The sequence below is a fragment of the Phyllopteryx taeniolatus genome, chromosome 20, assembly GCF_024500385.1.
Source record: "Phyllopteryx taeniolatus isolate TA_2022b chromosome 20, UOR_Ptae_1.2, whole genome shotgun sequence".
In the NCBI taxonomy this organism is placed as follows: domain Eukaryota; kingdom Metazoa; phylum Chordata; class Actinopteri; order Syngnathiformes; family Syngnathidae; genus Phyllopteryx; species Phyllopteryx taeniolatus.
In genome coordinates, this window is record NC_084521.1 from 5,018,431 (window position 1) to 5,035,923 (window position 17,493).

Genomic DNA, 17,493 nt, shown 5'->3' on the forward strand with positions numbered 1-17,493 from the left:
TCAAGTTTTGAAACCATAAGAAAAATGTTTTGGTGCCATTTTATAGCAGTTCCACTAAGGTTTTGTATGGCAGGCCTAATATGAGTAATTCCTTTCATTAATATGCCATCCCAAGAGTGATTCATTAAGGAGCCTCTGGAGAATTTCCTCACTGTTGATTGCAGCCTGTGCCGTTTTAGTCCAAGAAAAGTTTTTTTTTTTTTGCACATCACCTTCTCAGCTTGTCTTATAGTCTACTGCAAAAAGCCTTTTGACAGACAGGCCTTTGATCCTTGGTGACTTAAAGAAAGAAAAAAAAGTAGTCATTTTCTGATAGGCCCACGAAGGCAGCCAATTAGAGTGGGACTGCGGCCCAAAGTAGTGAGAGTGGAAAAGCTGACCCCTCCTCAAGACACAAACAAGCAGAGAGAGAGAGGGGAGACGAAAAGTAGTCAGAGTCACACTGGAAGGTGATTAATACGTGAAGTCCACCCAAGAAACTTTTTCAACAAGGTCGAGCATCCCTATTCGGAGACAATTCACTGGCATTTCTTCGCGGGGTATGCAGTCTTTAATGACGCTTGCTTGGAGAACTACAGGTGAGTCTTGACACTGTGGACGTGCTGTTTACACTCTTTATGTTTATTCATTTAACCCTCCCTTACTTCAGTAATGTAACCGTCTTGTTGCGTTGCGGGTCAAATTGACCCATTCCATCATATTGTATCGGCCCCGTCGCGCAGCCAGGTTTATACTGTTAGCACATTTTGAAGTTTTCAATAGTTGAAAGTAGTTATTTGGTATGGAGGTTTATTTACCACTCCTATTGCGGGTCAAATTGACCCATTCTATCATATTGTATCACCCCAGTTGCACAGCCAGGTTTGTGCTGTTAGCACATTTTGAAGTTTTTATAGTTAACAGATTTCGTATAAAGGTTGACGCTCCTGTTAAGTTAGGGGTCAAACTGAGCCATTTCCTCATATTGTATTGCTCCAGGAGCACAGCTAGGTTAGAGCAGTGGGCCTATTTAAGTTTTTAGTAGTTAAAAGCAGTTATTTCATATGGAGGTTTATTTTAACATTACTGTTGTGGATCAAATTGACCCGTTGTCACATTTTGCTCCAGTCGTCTAGCCATGTTAAAGCAGTTGGTCCGTTTTAAAGTTTAAAAAGGGAATAGTTGAAAGTAGTTTCAGTATTTAGTGTGAGTTAGTTTAACCCTCCTGTTTTGCTGCGGGTCAAATTGACCCATGTCATGATATATCACAACCTTAATGCAGCCAGGTTAGAGAACTGGTTAGCCCATTTTAAAGTTTAATTCGTTAAAAGTTATTTGGTATTAAAGTTTATTTAATCCTCCTGTTGTGTTGTGGGTCAAATTGACCCATGTCATATTGGGGAGCGCAGCCAGGTTAGACCATTGCATTGGCCTATTTTTAATTAGAAATAAAAGTAGTTATTTGGTATGAAGGTTTATTTAACCATCCTGTTATGATGCGGGTCAAATTAACCCATGTCATCATATCGCTCCCCTAGCATCACCAGGTTAGGCCATATGACCCATTTTAAGCTTTTTAATTGTTACATAGTATTCAATATGAACCGTCTTCTGCTTAGAAGTGTAATCAATGTAATATAAAATTTAAAAAGTTCATTTGGTGAATTTGACCCACCACAGAAAATATATTTTGTGTTAATTTAACAATTAAAGTTTTTTATTAATGCCACTGTATATGCATGGATTTTATATGTAGGTGCAATTAAAAGTTTGAACGTATTCTCTATGAAAAAAAATAGTGTATTAAACTAAATATTGATGGTTAATGTTTTTTCTTGGGTCAAACTGACCTAAGAACATTGTTGCTGTCCCTGGGAAACAGCGTATCATTCAAAGGAAATTCAGTCTGTATTTACGCAACTATACCAACAACCTCTGCTATGACTACATTCCCCATTAAAACAGTTATACTTGTTTTTAAAATAGAAAAACGAGTGAATTACACTAAATAAAGTGTTTTAATGGGTCAAATTAACCCAAGAACAACAGAAACAAACATACAATTTACAGCATATTTATGCAACAAGCCCTTTCTATAACTTTTACCAATAAAACATTTTAGCATGCATTTTTATGGAAAAACCAGCAAATTCCACTAAATATTGCTTAGTATTGGTGGAACCAGTATTTTAACAGGCCAAATTAACCCATGGGAATTTTTTTGCTGTTTGCAACATATAATTACAACTCAAGATTGTTAGTCTCGTTGCATAATTCAATTTTTCAATTCATGTAACTTTTAAGTCGTTTTTAACATACTGTCACAATATCAATAAATAAATAAAAGTACCAACTGTGCGTTAAAAACATTTTTATTTGTCTCTAGATTCTCAGTCGTCGAGGTCATGGACTCTTGTTAGTTGAATTTGTGTTTTTTTCCCCCCTCGTTTTCGTAAAACGTTCAAAAAAGACGTTGGCAATCATGCTATTAGGCTTTGTATTTTTTAGTACTACTTTCCCTCATTAAGTTAGTAAATGCATCAGTTTGTGTGAACTTAAACGTAACGTGTGTCACTGAACTTCTAAGGTCAGTAAGATGGTTGGGAGGCAGACGCACCGAATGGACGGCGGCAATTGCTCCGTGACGGTGGTGGATGACAGCCCGGGCTCCAGTCCGAGCTCCAGTCCCGCGGGCCGGGTGCCGCAGCAGCCCGGCGGAGGTGCCGGCAGAGGTCGGCCGGCGGCGGCCAACGCGGCGCGGGAGAGGAGCCGCGTGCAGACCCTGAGGAACGCCTTCCTGGAGCTGCAACGGACACTGCCGTCGGTGCCGCCCGACACCAAGCTGTCCAAACTGGACGTATTGATACTGGCCACAACGTACATTGCCCACTTGACTCGAACTCTGCAAGAGGAAGGTGCCGAGGAAGGCGAGAGCACAAAACACACGGAGGCGTTACACTCGCTCAAAGGGGAAGGATACCTGCACCCGGTCAAGGTCAGTAAACATCTTATAACAGATATTAAGAATAAAAGCTTTTTTTTTTTTTTTTAATGAACCATTTGTTTTATGTTTTAATAATACTGTGCTTGCTGAGTTTTAAATATTTTTAAAAATATATTAATCCTCATAGATTAAATACAATAATAAATATTGTATTAATTTCTTTTAATATAATTGTTTTTGTATTTATAGTATTTTTAGGACATAAGTATAACACAACCATATTAATTTAATGCATACGGTATAGCTTTATTTTTTATTTTTTATAGAACTATTATTTTTAATACAAATATGAATTCAGCCTAACAGATGACATGATGAAGATTGTATGTTAACTTATTCGAAGAGCAAATCAAATAAAATAAAATGTTTTTATTATATTTGTTTCAATAATAGTGATTGTAGTTTTGGCTATTTTTTTATGGTAACCATTGATTAAGTATAACAAACTAAACCAAACGTATTAATTAATACATATTTTTACACATTTATTATTTGTATTGTATTACTATATTGTATAAATATGAATTGCTATTATTGTGTTAACTGTGATAATTTTTTCATAAAGTAAAAACATGGCATATGTCATGTATTTTATTAGTTAGAGATTTTTTTAGGGGTTATTTTACCCTCTCAATACAGTAACTCTCTGTGTGTTTGTAAAATGTCTAATGTGTCTAATGTACGTTGTTTCAATATCCTGTAACAGAAATGGCCGATGAGGTCCAGACTGTACGTGGGAGCGAGCGGTCATTTCCTGAACAATACTTCAGAATCTGAGAACCAAGGCCCGTCATCATCATCATCATCATCATCGACCTCCAAGTAAAGCATCCAACTGGTTGCCATTTGCATGAGTGGTGCTGAAGGACACATTTATTCCACGATATGGATACAGGGAGACGGTGTAAATTAATATATGATGTGATGTGTTTTTCCTCAGTGTTGTCGTTTCAGTCTTGTTTGCATTGTGCAACTCCATACACGCCCCCCTTGGTATGATCTTTGGCTATAATAATAATGAGCCCGTCATGCTTGGAGTGTGCACTTTCAGCTTGAGACATTTGCACTAAAATGCATGTGTGAATAACTTAACATCTGTCATGTGAAGTGGCCTGTCAGAGGGTCAACAATAGGGGGGCTCCCAGTCTCATGTTCCCTCCTATGCTAGTATTTTTTATTTTATTTTTTTTACACATGCATGCTTGGAAAAACAAAGTGTTTGTGAATTTAAAGATATACTGTTTGAAAAGGATGTAAGTATGTTGTACCATATACTATATCGTGGCTATTTAAGAGAAGTAAAGAGCAATAATAATAACTGAAAAGTGGGTGATCGTTCATTGTATCAACTTACAAATAAAGTGTGTTTAGGTGTCTTTAATAGTAATAAATAATACTCTCTCCTCGCCCCAAAAGCGCAAAATGATATTAGTAATAGAAAGATACAGGCTAAAAGTTAAAAACAAAACATCTATGGTCTACCACTAATAGGACGACCATGGATATGAACAATAGGCATATATTACATGCCCTTTGAAGCTGGGTGCCTATCACTATGCTAAAGATAGCGAGACCAAAGTGTTGGAGCATTCCACATTTGTGGACAACACGAAAAACAAAATAACAAGGATGCCTGCACATTGTGCTGCATATGGTTGCACGCAACGGCGTACAATCAGAACAAGGGAACTGGAAATAACCGTTCACAGGTAAAAAAAATATTTTGGGGCTCTTTTTTCAAATGTTTTGTATTGACAGCACACCTTTTAGCATTGACTAAAAAAGTAAACCTCATGAAAATCGGTTCAGAAATAAGCAAGTTATGATTGATTTTCAATGCCTTTGATGGGAATGTTGCCCCCACCAACGTGGCCGTTACGTAGGCATGTGGCTGCCACAAGATGCTGGTGTATCTAGTCTTCTCTTCACATCTGTAGGTACGACGACCACACTTTGAGAATCACTGATTAAAATAAATTGAAATAACAAAAATATCAAACATATATTATTTCATAAGGAACAAAATGAATAATTTAAATTCTTTTTTTAACATATATTTTTTAATAACACATTTTGAAATAATTGAGACACATATGTAATCTATATATTTTTAAATAATTAAAAATAATGTTATGTTATTTAATGTTTTTATTTTGTTTAATTGTTTTTAAAATCATTTGAATGGTTGTTAAAAATCTACTTTATAAGCCATACATTTTTTAAACAATTAAAATAATAGAATATAATTTTTTTATTAAGACATTCATTTTATAATTATATATTTTGAATGCGTGCACGTTCACAAAATATTTTATTGTATATTTTTTTATTTTAAAATAATTAAAATCGTTTGAAATAATTGTATCTTTTAAAATATTTTTTTTTACTTTATAATTATATATATTTCCATGAATATTTATTGTAATGTAAACACATTGCAATACGTTTATTTCTTCGTACAAAGTCCATTATATTTTCCGCTTTTTTGTCAAGCGCAATCAATGCTAACATTAGCACGCGACTATGTGAGCTCTACTGCGCAAGAGCGGAAGTCCCTCCTTTCGGACTGGAAGATGAGACACTTAGGACGTCTGAACCACGTTGCTCTTTTCCCCAACGCAACATGATTTTTTTGGGGCCAATTCCATGACCAGGCCGGGACGTATGTATATGTAACGCTGAGTAATGCTAATTGGCTTGTAATATTAGTCGTAGTAGTGGTAGGACGTACTGGGGTCACTGTAAAGGCGTTGGTTAGCTGTGTGACCTGTGTAGCGTGTAGCTTAGCAGCTCACGTGGTGACCACGTGGGAGACAGACAAAGCTCGTTTTCGTTATTTTTATTTTTTATAGCAGGTTAGGGCAGACTAAATGAAGTATGTCACATTCATTAGCATGACATAGCGTTTTAGTGGAGTAATTTTCCCCATCTATTAATTTGTATCTCATACATTGAGAAGTACTCAGTCAAGAACAGTAACGATGTATATTTTTGTGTGTAATAAAATATAAAAAAAATAACTGGAAAAATATATTTTATAATTTTAATTTTTTTTATTCCTGGTAGCACTTTTAAAAATATTAATTAATAGTAGTAATTAAACTGTATGAATTGTCTTTTTATTGTGATTTTCTTATTTTCAAGATGAATATGTAATCATCCATCCATTTTCTGTACCGCTTTATCCTCACAATGGTCGTGGGCGTGTTGGAACGTATCCCAGTTATCTTAGGGGGAGAGGCGGGGTACACCCTGAACTGGTCGCCAGCCAATCACAGGGGCACATATAAACAAACAACCATTCTCGCATACATTCACATCTAAGGGCAATTGAGAGTTTCCAATCAACCTACCACGCATGTTTTTGGGATGTTGGAGGAAACCGGAGTACCTGGAGAAAACCCACACCGGCACGGGGAGAACATGCAAACTCCGCACAGACGGGACCGGGATTTGAACCCCGATCCTCAGAACTGTGAGGCAGATGTGCTAACCAGTCGGCCGTCCAAATGTATTTATTTAAAGTTTGAATATTAAAATAGTAAAATATCCATCCACCCATTGAACTGGAATTAACGCACTAAGTCAATGATGTCCTCTTGAACACAATGCGATTGACTTTCGGTCCAGTTTGTGACTTTTTGAAGGGTGCCATCTATTGACTTGCATCTCCTCCCTTGAGGTGAAGTTATTAATCATCCGGGTAGACAGGTGAAAGTGTCTATATTTGTAGTTGGACAAAGGGGATGTGGACTCTCAGCCATTATTTATCCGCTCCTTGCGACTAGAGGACGCAAGGTCGTGGCAGAGGTTGTGACCCGCTGTTGAACCCTCGGCCTCGGACGCGCCACGCCGCTTTTGCTCCCAAGCTGCGTCGCGGCGTCGCACTCTGACCTTTGGGTGATCCGTCAGCGGTACTGGCGATCCCGTCGGTACCCGCTCTGCTAATCAATAGATCTCACTTGGAGGGATCAGGTGACTTAACTATGATTTTTCTTCTTTGAATTTTTATTTACAGTGGCACCGATGAAGAGTGGACATTCTACCAGCGGGCCAGCACAGTTTTAAAGGTGTGTTTTTTATTTTTATTTTTTTGAAAGAGTATTTATTTTACATTAGTGCAGCTGGAGTAGTGATGAGTTAACATTTTGCCGTTTACCCATCAGACAAACACTGATGAATTCGTGTCTAACTGAACCACCAGCTTGCAAGCAGAAGTTGTCATCTAACTAACGCTTAATGCCATGCCCAGATCTCATCCATGCGTTTTGTTTTCTGTAGCAAGAACAAGCAACCTTCAGCGCTGATGACAAGGTGAGTTTCCTGTTTTTTGGGTTTCTGCTGGGTTTTAATGGCAAGTAAATGAAAATTACATTTTGTATCAGTACAATAAAATGATTTTTTAAACTAATACAGTTAAATATAGATATTTTGATATGATATACAGTATATTTTACTGATATGGATTTTTTTTCAAATGGCAATTATAATAGTGAGGAACACAACTTTTTTTTAAGGATATTGCTTTGTAATTAAAAGCAGAATTTTTGTATTCAAGTTAGTTTTAGGTTTATTATTAATCATATTGAATTGAACGCAGGAACGGGGAGAACATGCAAACTCCACACAGACGGGGCCGGGAATTGAACCCGGTCCTCAGAACTGTGAGACAGATGGTCTAACCAGTCGTCCGCCGTGCTTTATATATAATTTTTCATTATATTTTATTGTTTAAAAATTTAATACATTAAGTAAAAACAGTTTTTCAGATTTTTATAACACTTATTTGGCCAGGAGTCTCGTGCAGAGTCCATGTCAAATTTCACATGGTATCTTCCAGTAGACGCGATGCATAAAACACTCCTCAGATAGTAGGGGGAGTGAAAAAGCGGCCATTATTGGCATTCTTAAAGGGGTTAGAACCTTGAACCATGGCCACTTCTGCAGCATGAAATGATGAGTTCACCTTTTCGCCGTTTACCCATCAGACAAACAAGTGGTGAGACTGTGATAACTGAATTACTTGCTGCAAGACTGGAGCCATTTTTGACAGATGTGCAACGAATTACTGTAAATCAATATGACAGTGATATGTTATTTTTTTCCTCCTATGTGACTACAGATAAGCAGCAAGACAGGCGTGAAATCTGATCTTCGGCCATCTCTGGTAAGTCAGCTGTCCAAACTATACCACACTAACTAAACCGTCTTGTCACAAGCGCTAATGATGAGCTCACCTTTTTGCCGTTTACCCATCAGACACTAGAGTGGTGAGACTGTGACAACTGAATGGCTTGATGGAAGACGATCAATAGTTGTCTCGATGCACAAACGCAATTGAAGAGTATTAAAGTGACATTTTATTTTTTTACTACAGATGAACGGCAGGATTGACGGACTGTAAATTGGAAGGCTTGCTCCATCTTGTCTATGGTAAGAAAAGTGTCAAAATTAGTGCATACCCTCCAGTGGTGGCCTCCGTTTTAATAGACGCCATGCCCTAATTAATGGACAAATAAGTGCCCAAACCTCAAACTGTAGTAGCTGTATTTTTATTTTAATTACTACAACTGAGACATTGTGTCGTAGTAGTCGTTATTACCACAGTACAGACCATTTGCCTAGCCAACGCGGCATCTCTCAAGTTGAATTGCGGCTGTAGGCACCAGCGAAGGCGGCGCCAGACATTTACTATGTGGATGTTACCGCAGCAAGCACACAAGCTGAAATACAAGTGTGTGCGACTCGATCCAGTATGCAACAAGCAAGTAACAGATATAATAGGAGTGAAAAAATATCAGTATGTGTGTGTGTGTGTGTTTATATATATATATATATATATATATATATATATATATATATATATATAGTTTTGAATTTATTAACTATTTTAATCTTGTTTGTTATTTGAATATTTATTTATAATAAAATTTAAATAATAGTTTAATATTTTATCATTTATTGAATTTGCCGTTTAAACTTTAAATTTTTTTTAAACGTATATATTTAATGCAGTAAAAAAGTAGGTAAACACCACCGAACATATTTCAATGTGATTTATGCATATAATTTAGTTACATGCGATAAAAAAATAAACTAATTATAATCAATAAATAAAATTACATTTTAAGTTTTCTTTAAAAAAAAGAAAAACTGTCATCTGTAAGTGCACACACTGCAATAAACGGCTACTTACGTGAGGAAATGCAGCATTATGCGTCTTGTCGCAAGTCGTAATGATGAGTTCACCTTTTTGCCGTTTACCCATCAGACAACAGGGTGGTGACACTGTGACTACTGAATTACGTGCAAGACGGGAACTATTAAGATGTGCTTAATTGCTTCAAATTTTGAACGTGACCTGGTATTTGCTATGCCTACAGGTAAACGGCGGTATTAACAGACAAGGAAAGAAAGCCTACTCTGGCTCATCTTGCGTAAGTATATAGAGGGTTCCCTAAAAGTCACAAAACACGTCCTTTTTTTAAAATTTCAGGTGTCATTCAGACAGATGTAAGACCATCAGCATTTGACAGCTCAAACTTTGTGGTTTTTGTAAGTATATCATTCCTTTATTCATAGTTTGCCAATTCACGTTGAAGCAGCATTGCAAAACTGCTTTTGTTTTTCTGTCCTCAACTACAGTTCAGTGCCAGTTTGAGAAGCTTTATGGCCGTCAAACGGCTGTGTAGTACAAATTAGGTTATCCATGGCAAGTTTCTAGAAACACGATTTCTTCTTGACAAACTATGCAGTAGTAGGCCTGCTGCTACTACCACTGATGAAAATACCAATTTCCTAGAGCAGGTGTTCACGCAAAGTTAGTTAGGCTGCACTAGAACTCGGCATCCACAAAAGCTCAATTCATCGCATGCTTCGGAGAGTGATAATGCTTTATCCATATCGACTTCAGGTTATTGGGTATCATCTTTTGTTTGAAGCCTTTGAACAACCGGAAGTCCATACAGGTAAATACATTTTTTTTAAAAGCATCGGCTGAATCGAGCATTTGTTGATGCTGAGTTCCAGTGCCCCACTCTGGATTGACTTTCCCAGGCTTTGCACAAACGCCTGCTCTAGCAGTTCGGTGTTTTTTTGTTTTGTCCCCCCCGGACAGTCAGAAAAACCTATTGTCGGGTACCAATTGGCGATCCACGGGCAAAGGAATGATATGCTTATAAAAACTGAAAAGTGTAAGCTGCCATATGCTGTTGCTTTCACGTCTGTCCGAATGATACCTGAAACAAAATAGAAAGTGTAGTGACATTTGGGACTAACTGTTCTGTAAGGTGTTAAGTAAAAATGGTGTCAAACTGTCACATGCTGTCCTGAACTGTAATTTTGTGAAATAAAAAACTACAAAATATCAGTTGTGATTTGTGCTTACTTGTCAGAACTGCTGTGTATTTATCGAGGCTCTCCTCTGCTACTCCTCCGCAAAATGTGCGTCTGCGCGTGGTGCGTAGGCGTGGATGAAGCGTAGGATGTCCTGGTGGAGTTGGTTCAGGGTTTGGTCCCTCTTGAGCAGGCCGTTCGCATCTCCCAGGTCACTTGGAAACATGGCGTCGGGCGGGATAACGAGTACAGATGCCCCTGTAGGGGGAGGCGGCAGTGTAGTTTTCTCACAGAGTATTAGTGCTCTGTGATCATGAAAATTGGAAGCGTACCATGCTTTAGAGTGACAGAGTTCTCACAGAGGAGCACCGCAATCACAGCGTCTTCCTCTAGTACTTGCCGTCGCAGGCTTAATTTGCAGTGGGCCTCCGCTAAAGAGATCCTGTTACAACATGAAAAGAATCACTCATAAGGACCATGTTTAGCATATTTTTGTTCTAATGCTGATTAAAACCTACGATTTGAAGCAGAACACTTCTGATTTCTTTTAATCCTACACTCTTACAAAACATGTTTTTCTATTGGTTTAATGGTACAGAAATGTCGCTACACTTGCTGGGGGGAAAAAAAGCCACTTTGTGGCTCACTAGGGATAACTGTGCCACCAAGTGGATTATAAAGATACTGCAGGTATACAGCAGGCTTTTGATTGTTTTATTCAGGAGCGACAATTTTAGCGGTAGTATTTGGTTATTAGGGCCCACAGGCCCTCTGGAAATCAGTTTATCGTTTGTCACCTTTTATTGGGCCTCGACATGCCAGAATATTTTTTTTTTCCAAGCATGTATGATGCAATGGAAAAAGGTGCTTTATAACAAGTTTTTAAAAATAAATGTTTGTCCTGAAAATAAGTAAAGAAATCTGCTCATGGCACTGAAATGACTTAAGATTCTCAAAAAAGATCTTAAAATTATTTTTGTCTTGTCTGGAAATAAAAAAAAAAGTCAAAACTGTCTTAAAGTAAGTACAAAGATGTTTTCACGCGAAATGAGATGAATTCACTTGACAATATTTTGTTTTTGCAGTGGTGAAAATGTATGTAAAGTGTTTTAAGGGTCCTGAACATAAACCCCCAAAACATTCTTAGCAGCCACTGGAAAGTTGGAAAACATTTTCCCACTGCCAATAGTTTCCCCCATGAACATGAAATTGGGTGGACATGTCTATCATAACAGGACTTAAGAAAAATTCAGGGACGTATGCTCCCATATTGAACAGAGTAGTTTGAAGCAGTCGTTTCAGACGAATTTCAAGACTCTTACTAAAACCAACTTTGCCGAAATGATCCCCAATTGGAAACATGTAGTAGACTACCGCTTACAGCAGTTTAATGGAAGCCACGGACATCTTGATACTGTGGCTTAGTGAGCGGACTGTGCGGCTGGCCATGTAGTAGCCGTGGATCATCAACTGCGCACCAGCACTGAGGTCCACTTGTAGGCTTTGTGCGTGGGCCACTAGCTGTGAGTACAGGAGAAAAAAAAAATCAGATCAACAACATGCTGATAGAGTTAATATTCATGTTTCCTCACCTCCTTGTAGTCTTCGCTGGAGAAGTCAGCCAAGGCGTGATAGAGGTTTAGCCCAGGTTGCATTGCCTGCTGGAGGCTGTGGACGGTCTGTGCGATGGCTGCCTGCTTCCCTGCGTGATCCATGCACTGGACCACCAGGCCAAAGCTGTCTGCCAGCTGAGGTGGTATCGCACCCATTTCCTGCCCATGAAGAAGAATTTGCTGCTCTGCAATCATATGTAGTCACATCAGGTTACCGGAGCAACACTTACTGCTGCTCCCAGTGCGGTGTCACATGCCCTCCCAGATCGCCGTGGAGTGTGAGTGGAATCTGTGAGGGCCCAAAAGCTGCACAAGACAGGGAAGCAAAGATGCTGGTCGACATCCTCGCCATATTTCTTCCCGGGGATGGAGATGGATACTGTGCGGCTGTCCAGAGCTGACAAAGTGGTGACATGAATTAAAAGAAAGATATAATGCATTTTGTCCCCACAATTTTAAAACACCCCCCCAAATGTCTTTGTAACATGACTGTGATATGGTTGTGTTAAAAAATATATCCAAGGATCAAGAATTCTAACATACCTTTAACCCTGACTGAAATTACAAAAATCAGCCGCTGCCTATTCTTATTCATTTTCAAACTTGGTCTACCTGATTGAATGGCATCCAGCTTGTCCTTTGTGAAGCCACTCAGATCTCCCAGCATGCAAATGCCACCGGTGGCCAGCAAGGCGGAGCCGGCGTGGATGTTGGCGGTGCCTGCCCCGTGCTCATCTCGCGACAGGGATGCAAACATTTCCCCCGGAGCCGAATGCCGTACCCCGCGACGTGCCAAGCTCAAGCCGTATGCCATTAACCTGGCAAATAAACAAGTGCAGCGGTGCCTTGACTTCTGAGTTTAATTCATTCTGTGACCACGCTCCAAAGTCAACTTGGTAACAACAAAAATAGAATGTAAAGAATGACAACAGGTTGTGTGTAATAATTAATAGTTTGGCACCTTTTGGTGTGCTCAAATTTTTGCTCACTAGTCAAAGCAAAAAATCGGATGTGCAATGGATCGTGTCTTAAAAAACTCTTAAGTCTAGGCACCACCGTATCCATAATTTTTCCCCCCTCAGTTCATTTGATATGAAAAGTGTCGCATTTCCTCAAATAGTTGTCTGTTGGAAGTTGCTATGTATTTCAACACTGGAAATGAATAAACACAATGATGAACATTGTCATCATTATAGACGCCCGCACCCTGGACACGAAAGGAGGAAATCCAGTCATTACAACCATTCTACCTGTCTAATATGAGTTTGTCGTCTGCTGTGACCAAGAGATCCAAGTTGAATACTGTATTTTTTGCATCCGCTCCGGTTTGCACCAAGCTGAGCAACAAGCTTAGCTTCAAGGTGTTGAAGAGTCCTGGTGGAGCCACATCCAGACCAAAGCAGTGAGTGACCACGGCGGAGAACTTCCAAGGAGAATCTCTGGTAGCCTTAAACAGCTTCTTGAACTTGCCACTGATTTCATGCGGATCTGCGAGTACAAATTCAAGTTAACATTATTCCACTAATATCGGGCGGGACAGGGGGAATATTCCAGAAATGGCAAAAGTTGATGATTTTCACAAATTTTTTCAAGGTGCCAAAAAAAAGGTCTATTAAGGTGAGGGGGGGTGTTTTGATGTCTGCAAAATGTTTCCAGTTGCAAAAAAAAAAAGGCCAGAAACTGCACTTTTTCAGGAAATTGATTTTCAGCTAATTTGAAAAATGTGGAAATTTAAAAAAAGCTGATGTTTCCAAATCAAATATTTTGAGTTGCAAAAAAAAATCACATTTACTGTAAATCCAGGATAGCTTGGAAAACCTTTTTTAAAAAAATATATGCCTTTGCCCTTAAAATATGTATTCTCTGTAAATATAACCTTATATAATCCTTTATTTTAGTGCGAGGATAAAAAGCAGACCACATTCCTCTCTCTCTGATATTGCATCACTTTGCTGTGAAAGAAATAAGATGTCTGTGGTTGGGGGGGGGGGTGCCAGTTGCATGAGCCAGATGATAACTGCCTGTTCATGTGTGTATATTTGTCCTTACCTGAGGACAAATAGACACTTCTTAGAGCAGCCATCAAGTTGTATTTAAACTGTCCCCTTGTTTCGCTTTTTTCAGAGGTCGACTATGGCTATTTCGACAATGGTTTATTCTTGCGAGTCTGCCGTACACTCTGGCTCCCACGGTTGGACGCTGTTGGCCTCTACACTCCAGGTGATGTTGGTCGAACGTTGCACATGCGCAGGTATGCCGATCACCCTGTAGAGCTGACCGATGCTCATCACGTTACACAGCTCATCTGTGGCGGGAAACAAAGCAATCAGCCCCAAAGGGAGTAAAGAAACTCTCATGCCCCTACCAGCCATTGCCAAGACAAACAAGCGTGAGGCCCTTTTAGAAACAAAGATTCGGCTGTGTGCGAGTTGTAATGAGTGCCCCTTGCACTTATTAACATGTTAGTAACGGGAAGCTGGTGTATTCCATTCCAGAATATGTTAATCCCGGCCGCTGAGTTTTGCTAAACCCTCCAGGGGTAGTGGTTGGACAGCGTTACGAGTGGGGACAGAAACACTTAATACCCGGCCGAGCCAGGCACAGACATGTATTTATTTGAACTCTTCCCCCTGCAAAGTTTGTGTTTCAAACTGTGTTTCATTTAGCAAAAGCTGGACAATATTAATGAGCAGACTCCACCGACGTGACTGTGTGTAAATAGCAGAAATTAAAATCACATTATTCAGTGTTCGGAGTGAACATAATGGATGAGGGTGTGCTTTTTACAAACAAATAACAGCCGTGTAAATGTTTGGCTGTTAATTTAGGGCACGTCTTTGCCTCACAAATGAAAGCTGATCCACCACATCTCACGAGCACTAATTTGATTTACTGTTCCTCCCCGAAACAATGACATTACTGTAAAGTGGAACCTCCAAAGTTGTGTTTTAATCCCACATCAATTTTTCCCCATAGGAATAACATTAATTAATGTGTTCCCTCCACTGTAAAGACTTGATTAAGTCTACAGGCAATGTTTTCAGTAGAATTAGAAGTACGCGGAGAAGCTAATGACTATGTATTGAAACTCACATACAACTAAAATACAATAAAACTAGTCAAGGGTTGTGAGCAAGCTTCTCTGGTCATTAGCCATAATGCTATACATTGGCATCTGCTTGGTCAAAATTAATTTGTTTATGCAGTTATATTTAGTTCCTTTTAGTGCTCAAAATGTACTGATTAGCCAGACCATTTATAACAGTGAAAGTTACATTTCTGGCTCTATGGTTATCATCACTGGTACCCCCTCTGCGGTGTTTTGCTTGACCTTTGAGGCATATTTTTCAGGTTCCACACTGTGCGTTTAGTGGTAAAGTGCAGCTTGTAGGGATAGAAATGGACTACTCCTGCTATATTTGACAGTGTAGAATACACATAAAATCATAGCCCAAATATCCCTAAAATGGTAGAATAAACGATTCTAATAGTAATATTTCATTCTTGCTCATTGCTCATATTGTGCTGCACCACCGGGCCCTTTTCTGGTTATTGTCACACTAACATTTGTCCTGTTTTTTTCATCTGGTACGTTTCTGCGACATTTTGTTTAACATTTTATGTATCTTTTTCTGGATCATTATGGTACAATGCAACTTTTTGGGTACTTTGGTACAGTGGTTTATACACTTGACAGTTACAGCTTGGGAACTTTTACTGTAATTTAATTGCTCTGGAATATATGCAAAAAGTTACCTCAGAGGTCAACTACTAGGCCTTGTAGAGATATTTCTGACTGTGTACACAATACACTAAAATGCATCACCCCCTAAAATAGAACTCAGCAGCGTGGCCGAAATTTAGTATTGATGCTCTAGTGAGTCTATAAATATGCATATTGACAGCTAAAACCACTTCAAATTACCCAGAAATACATGAATCGAGTCAAGGACTATCGAATAGTGATACGGAGGTCAATTTTGATAGTTTGTCTCACTAAGAAAGGATGGACGACTCGTGTTCCTTTACATATACGCTGTATACCTACCTCTGAGGAAGAGAGTGAGCGACTGGTATCTGAGTGATCTCTGTTGATGGGCACGGAGGACGTTGAGTGCATCAACATGGATCAATTCTACCAGCTGCTTGTCTGTCTTCCAAAGACACACACGAGCACACATACATAACGGGCTGGCCAATTCATCGATTTTATCGAGTCATTCAAATTTATTTGTCTGGATGCTGTTTTTAATAAGCTGCAAACATGTTTTCGGCGCTCTCTTTCACCTCCCAACACTCTGAACTTGACGTCTTCTCTGAGAGGTGAGGTGCAGGCCATGCATATGAAGTCATTTCTCACCGTCACCGACTCGGTGGCTCCAGGCACGTGAACCCGGATGGTGTGGAATCCTAAAGCAAGCAAGCACAGTAAAAAGTCAATCAACCACAACATGGTTGTTTTTTAGAATTGCGTGGCAGGCTGGATCACAGGCTCCCACAGGCCGTATATGACCCACGAGCCGTAGGTTGTCCACTCGCCATAATCTGAGCCCCTTACCTGAAGAGAAGGGACAGTGGTCATTACTGCAAAGGAACCTGGCCCCCCGGGTGTATTTGGTGACCCTTGTGGTAGCGATGACCAGGCCCTCCACGAGGACAGGCCTCATGCTGTGAGGCATGCGAGGGAAACCGGCCAGGTCCAAGGCATACTCGGGAAACGGAGGCAGGTGCGTCAGCTTCAAAATGACGTTCACCTCAACAGAACCAGATAACAACTAGTTACAACATAAAACTTTATGCTTTATCCCTTGGAATGTTGTGTCTTATACCTGGCACTCTGTATGTATTTTCTCAACAATTGCCAGTTTCTTCATGGCTGTGAAGCAAACCTGGATAGAAGGAATAATCAGGACCAACCAGTGAGAATGCTACAGTGTCAGTGGGTTTACATTTGTATTCATTCCGGCGGCTCCCTTACAGACTGAAACAAGGCGGTGGCTCGTAGGGGTTCGTGTAATATGCAGTTACCCAGTTCCGGGTCCACCTCAATCACGTCAGAGGGATTAACGGTGATACAGAAGCGGTACACGGCCTCGTTGTGTTGGGGGTCTACGAACAAGAAGGAATTAAACTCAAAGCTAGGTATACGTATCAAAATTCGAAGTTTAATTTACCGTTAAAAGACTCGCAGTCTTCGGCAAGTTTCTTAAGGCCGCCACTCGCGTTAAGATAGGAAAGGACGGACTTTTTTAAAGTAAATATGTTAGCCATTTTTATTTGGTATCAAGTAAACGCTAACTTTTTTTTTTTTTTGCTGACTAGCACTCGTGAAAACCTAATTTCCATGGCAACCAAGTCGAGCGGCGGGAGAAACGAAAGTGACGTCATTAAAACCGGCCACCTAAAAGCAAATATACATTTGCACAATTCATTCTGAAAGAGTCAACATATTTTTTTAAATATTAATCACAACACTGAGTAATTTGGTTAACTTATAAACTTTCGCTGGAGCCTGCCTCATTTCCATGGCAACCAAACCGGAACAGCACGCAAAGTGACATC

At 39.5% G+C, this 17,493-nt stretch overlaps 2 protein-coding genes and 1 long non-coding RNA gene across 6 annotated transcripts; 2 read left to right on the top strand and 1 right to left on the bottom strand.

Moving 5' to 3' along the window:
• Positions 1-42: 42 nt before the first annotated feature.
• Positions 43-4,302, top strand: LOC133470337 (transcription factor 24-like). 2 transcript variants are annotated; one of them, XM_061758616.1, is made up of 3 exons: positions 43-578; positions 2,567-2,974; positions 3,690-4,302. In XM_061758616.1, the coding sequence occupies exons 2-3, from the start codon at positions 2,576-2,578 to the stop codon at positions 3,807-3,809; spliced, it is 519 nt and encodes a 172-aa protein (XP_061614600.1). In that variant the 5' UTR covers positions 43-578; positions 2,567-2,575; the 3' UTR covers positions 3,810-4,302. The 2 variants fall into 2 exon arrangements, with proteins under 2 accessions (XP_061614600.1, XP_061614599.1); XM_061758615.1 differs by lacking the exon at positions 43-578 and having other exon boundaries at positions 2,076-2,974.
• On the bottom strand, positions 2,748-17,269 carry mcmdc2 (minichromosome maintenance domain containing 2). 2 transcript variants are annotated; one of them, XM_061758613.1, is made up of 15 exons: positions 17,106-17,269; positions 16,910-17,040; positions 16,761-16,820; positions 16,490-16,685; positions 16,219-16,341; positions 15,980-16,081; positions 14,108-14,236; positions 13,182-13,419; positions 12,544-12,749; positions 12,162-12,328; positions 11,911-12,090; positions 11,700-11,839; positions 10,651-10,760; positions 10,371-10,576; positions 2,748-2,881 (listed from the first exon to the last, which is right to left on the bottom strand). In XM_061758613.1, the coding sequence occupies exons 1-14, from the start codon at positions 17,200-17,202 to the stop codon at positions 10,410-10,412; spliced, it is 2,046 nt and encodes a 681-aa protein (XP_061614597.1). In that variant the 5' UTR covers positions 17,203-17,269; the 3' UTR covers positions 2,748-2,881; positions 10,371-10,409. The 2 variants fall into 2 exon arrangements, with proteins under 2 accessions (XP_061614597.1, XP_061614598.1); XM_061758614.1 differs by lacking the exons at positions 2,748-2,881; positions 15,980-16,081 and having other exon boundaries at positions 10,406-10,576.
• LOC133470338 (uncharacterized) lies at positions 5,534-10,352 on the top strand. Of its 2 annotated transcripts, XR_009785964.1 has the most exons (6): positions 5,534-5,645; positions 6,772-7,053; positions 7,265-7,297; positions 8,106-8,150; positions 8,361-8,416; positions 9,367-10,352. It is a non-coding gene; the product is annotated as an uncharacterized LOC133470338 (long non-coding RNA). The 2 variants fall into 2 exon arrangements; XR_009785963.1 differs by having other exon boundaries at positions 5,534-7,053.
• Positions 17,270-17,493: the final 224 nt, after the last annotated feature.

Excerpts from the sequence above, each read along its gene's own strand:
- LOC133470337 (XM_061758616.1), top strand. The coding sequence starts at position 2,576 with ATGGTTGGGAGGCAGACGCACCGAATGGACGGCGGCAATTGCTCCGTG. Across the intron at positions 2,975-3,689 it reads GATACCTGCACCCGGTCAAG|AAATGGCCGATGAGGTCCAG; the intron begins GTCAGTAAACAT and ends ATCCTGTAACAG.
- mcmdc2 (XM_061758613.1), bottom strand. The coding sequence starts at position 17,202 with ATGGCTAACATATTTACTTTAAAAAAGTCCGTCCTTTCCTATCTTAAC. Across the intron at positions 11,840-11,910 it reads CCAGCGAAGACTACAAGGAG|CTAGTGGCCCACGCACAAAG; the intron begins GTGAGGAAACAT and ends CTGTACTCACAG. Across the intron at positions 10,761-11,699 it reads GTGGCTTCCATTAAACTGCT|GATCTCTTTAGCGGAGGCCC; the intron begins GTAAGCGGTAGT and ends ATGTTGTAACAG.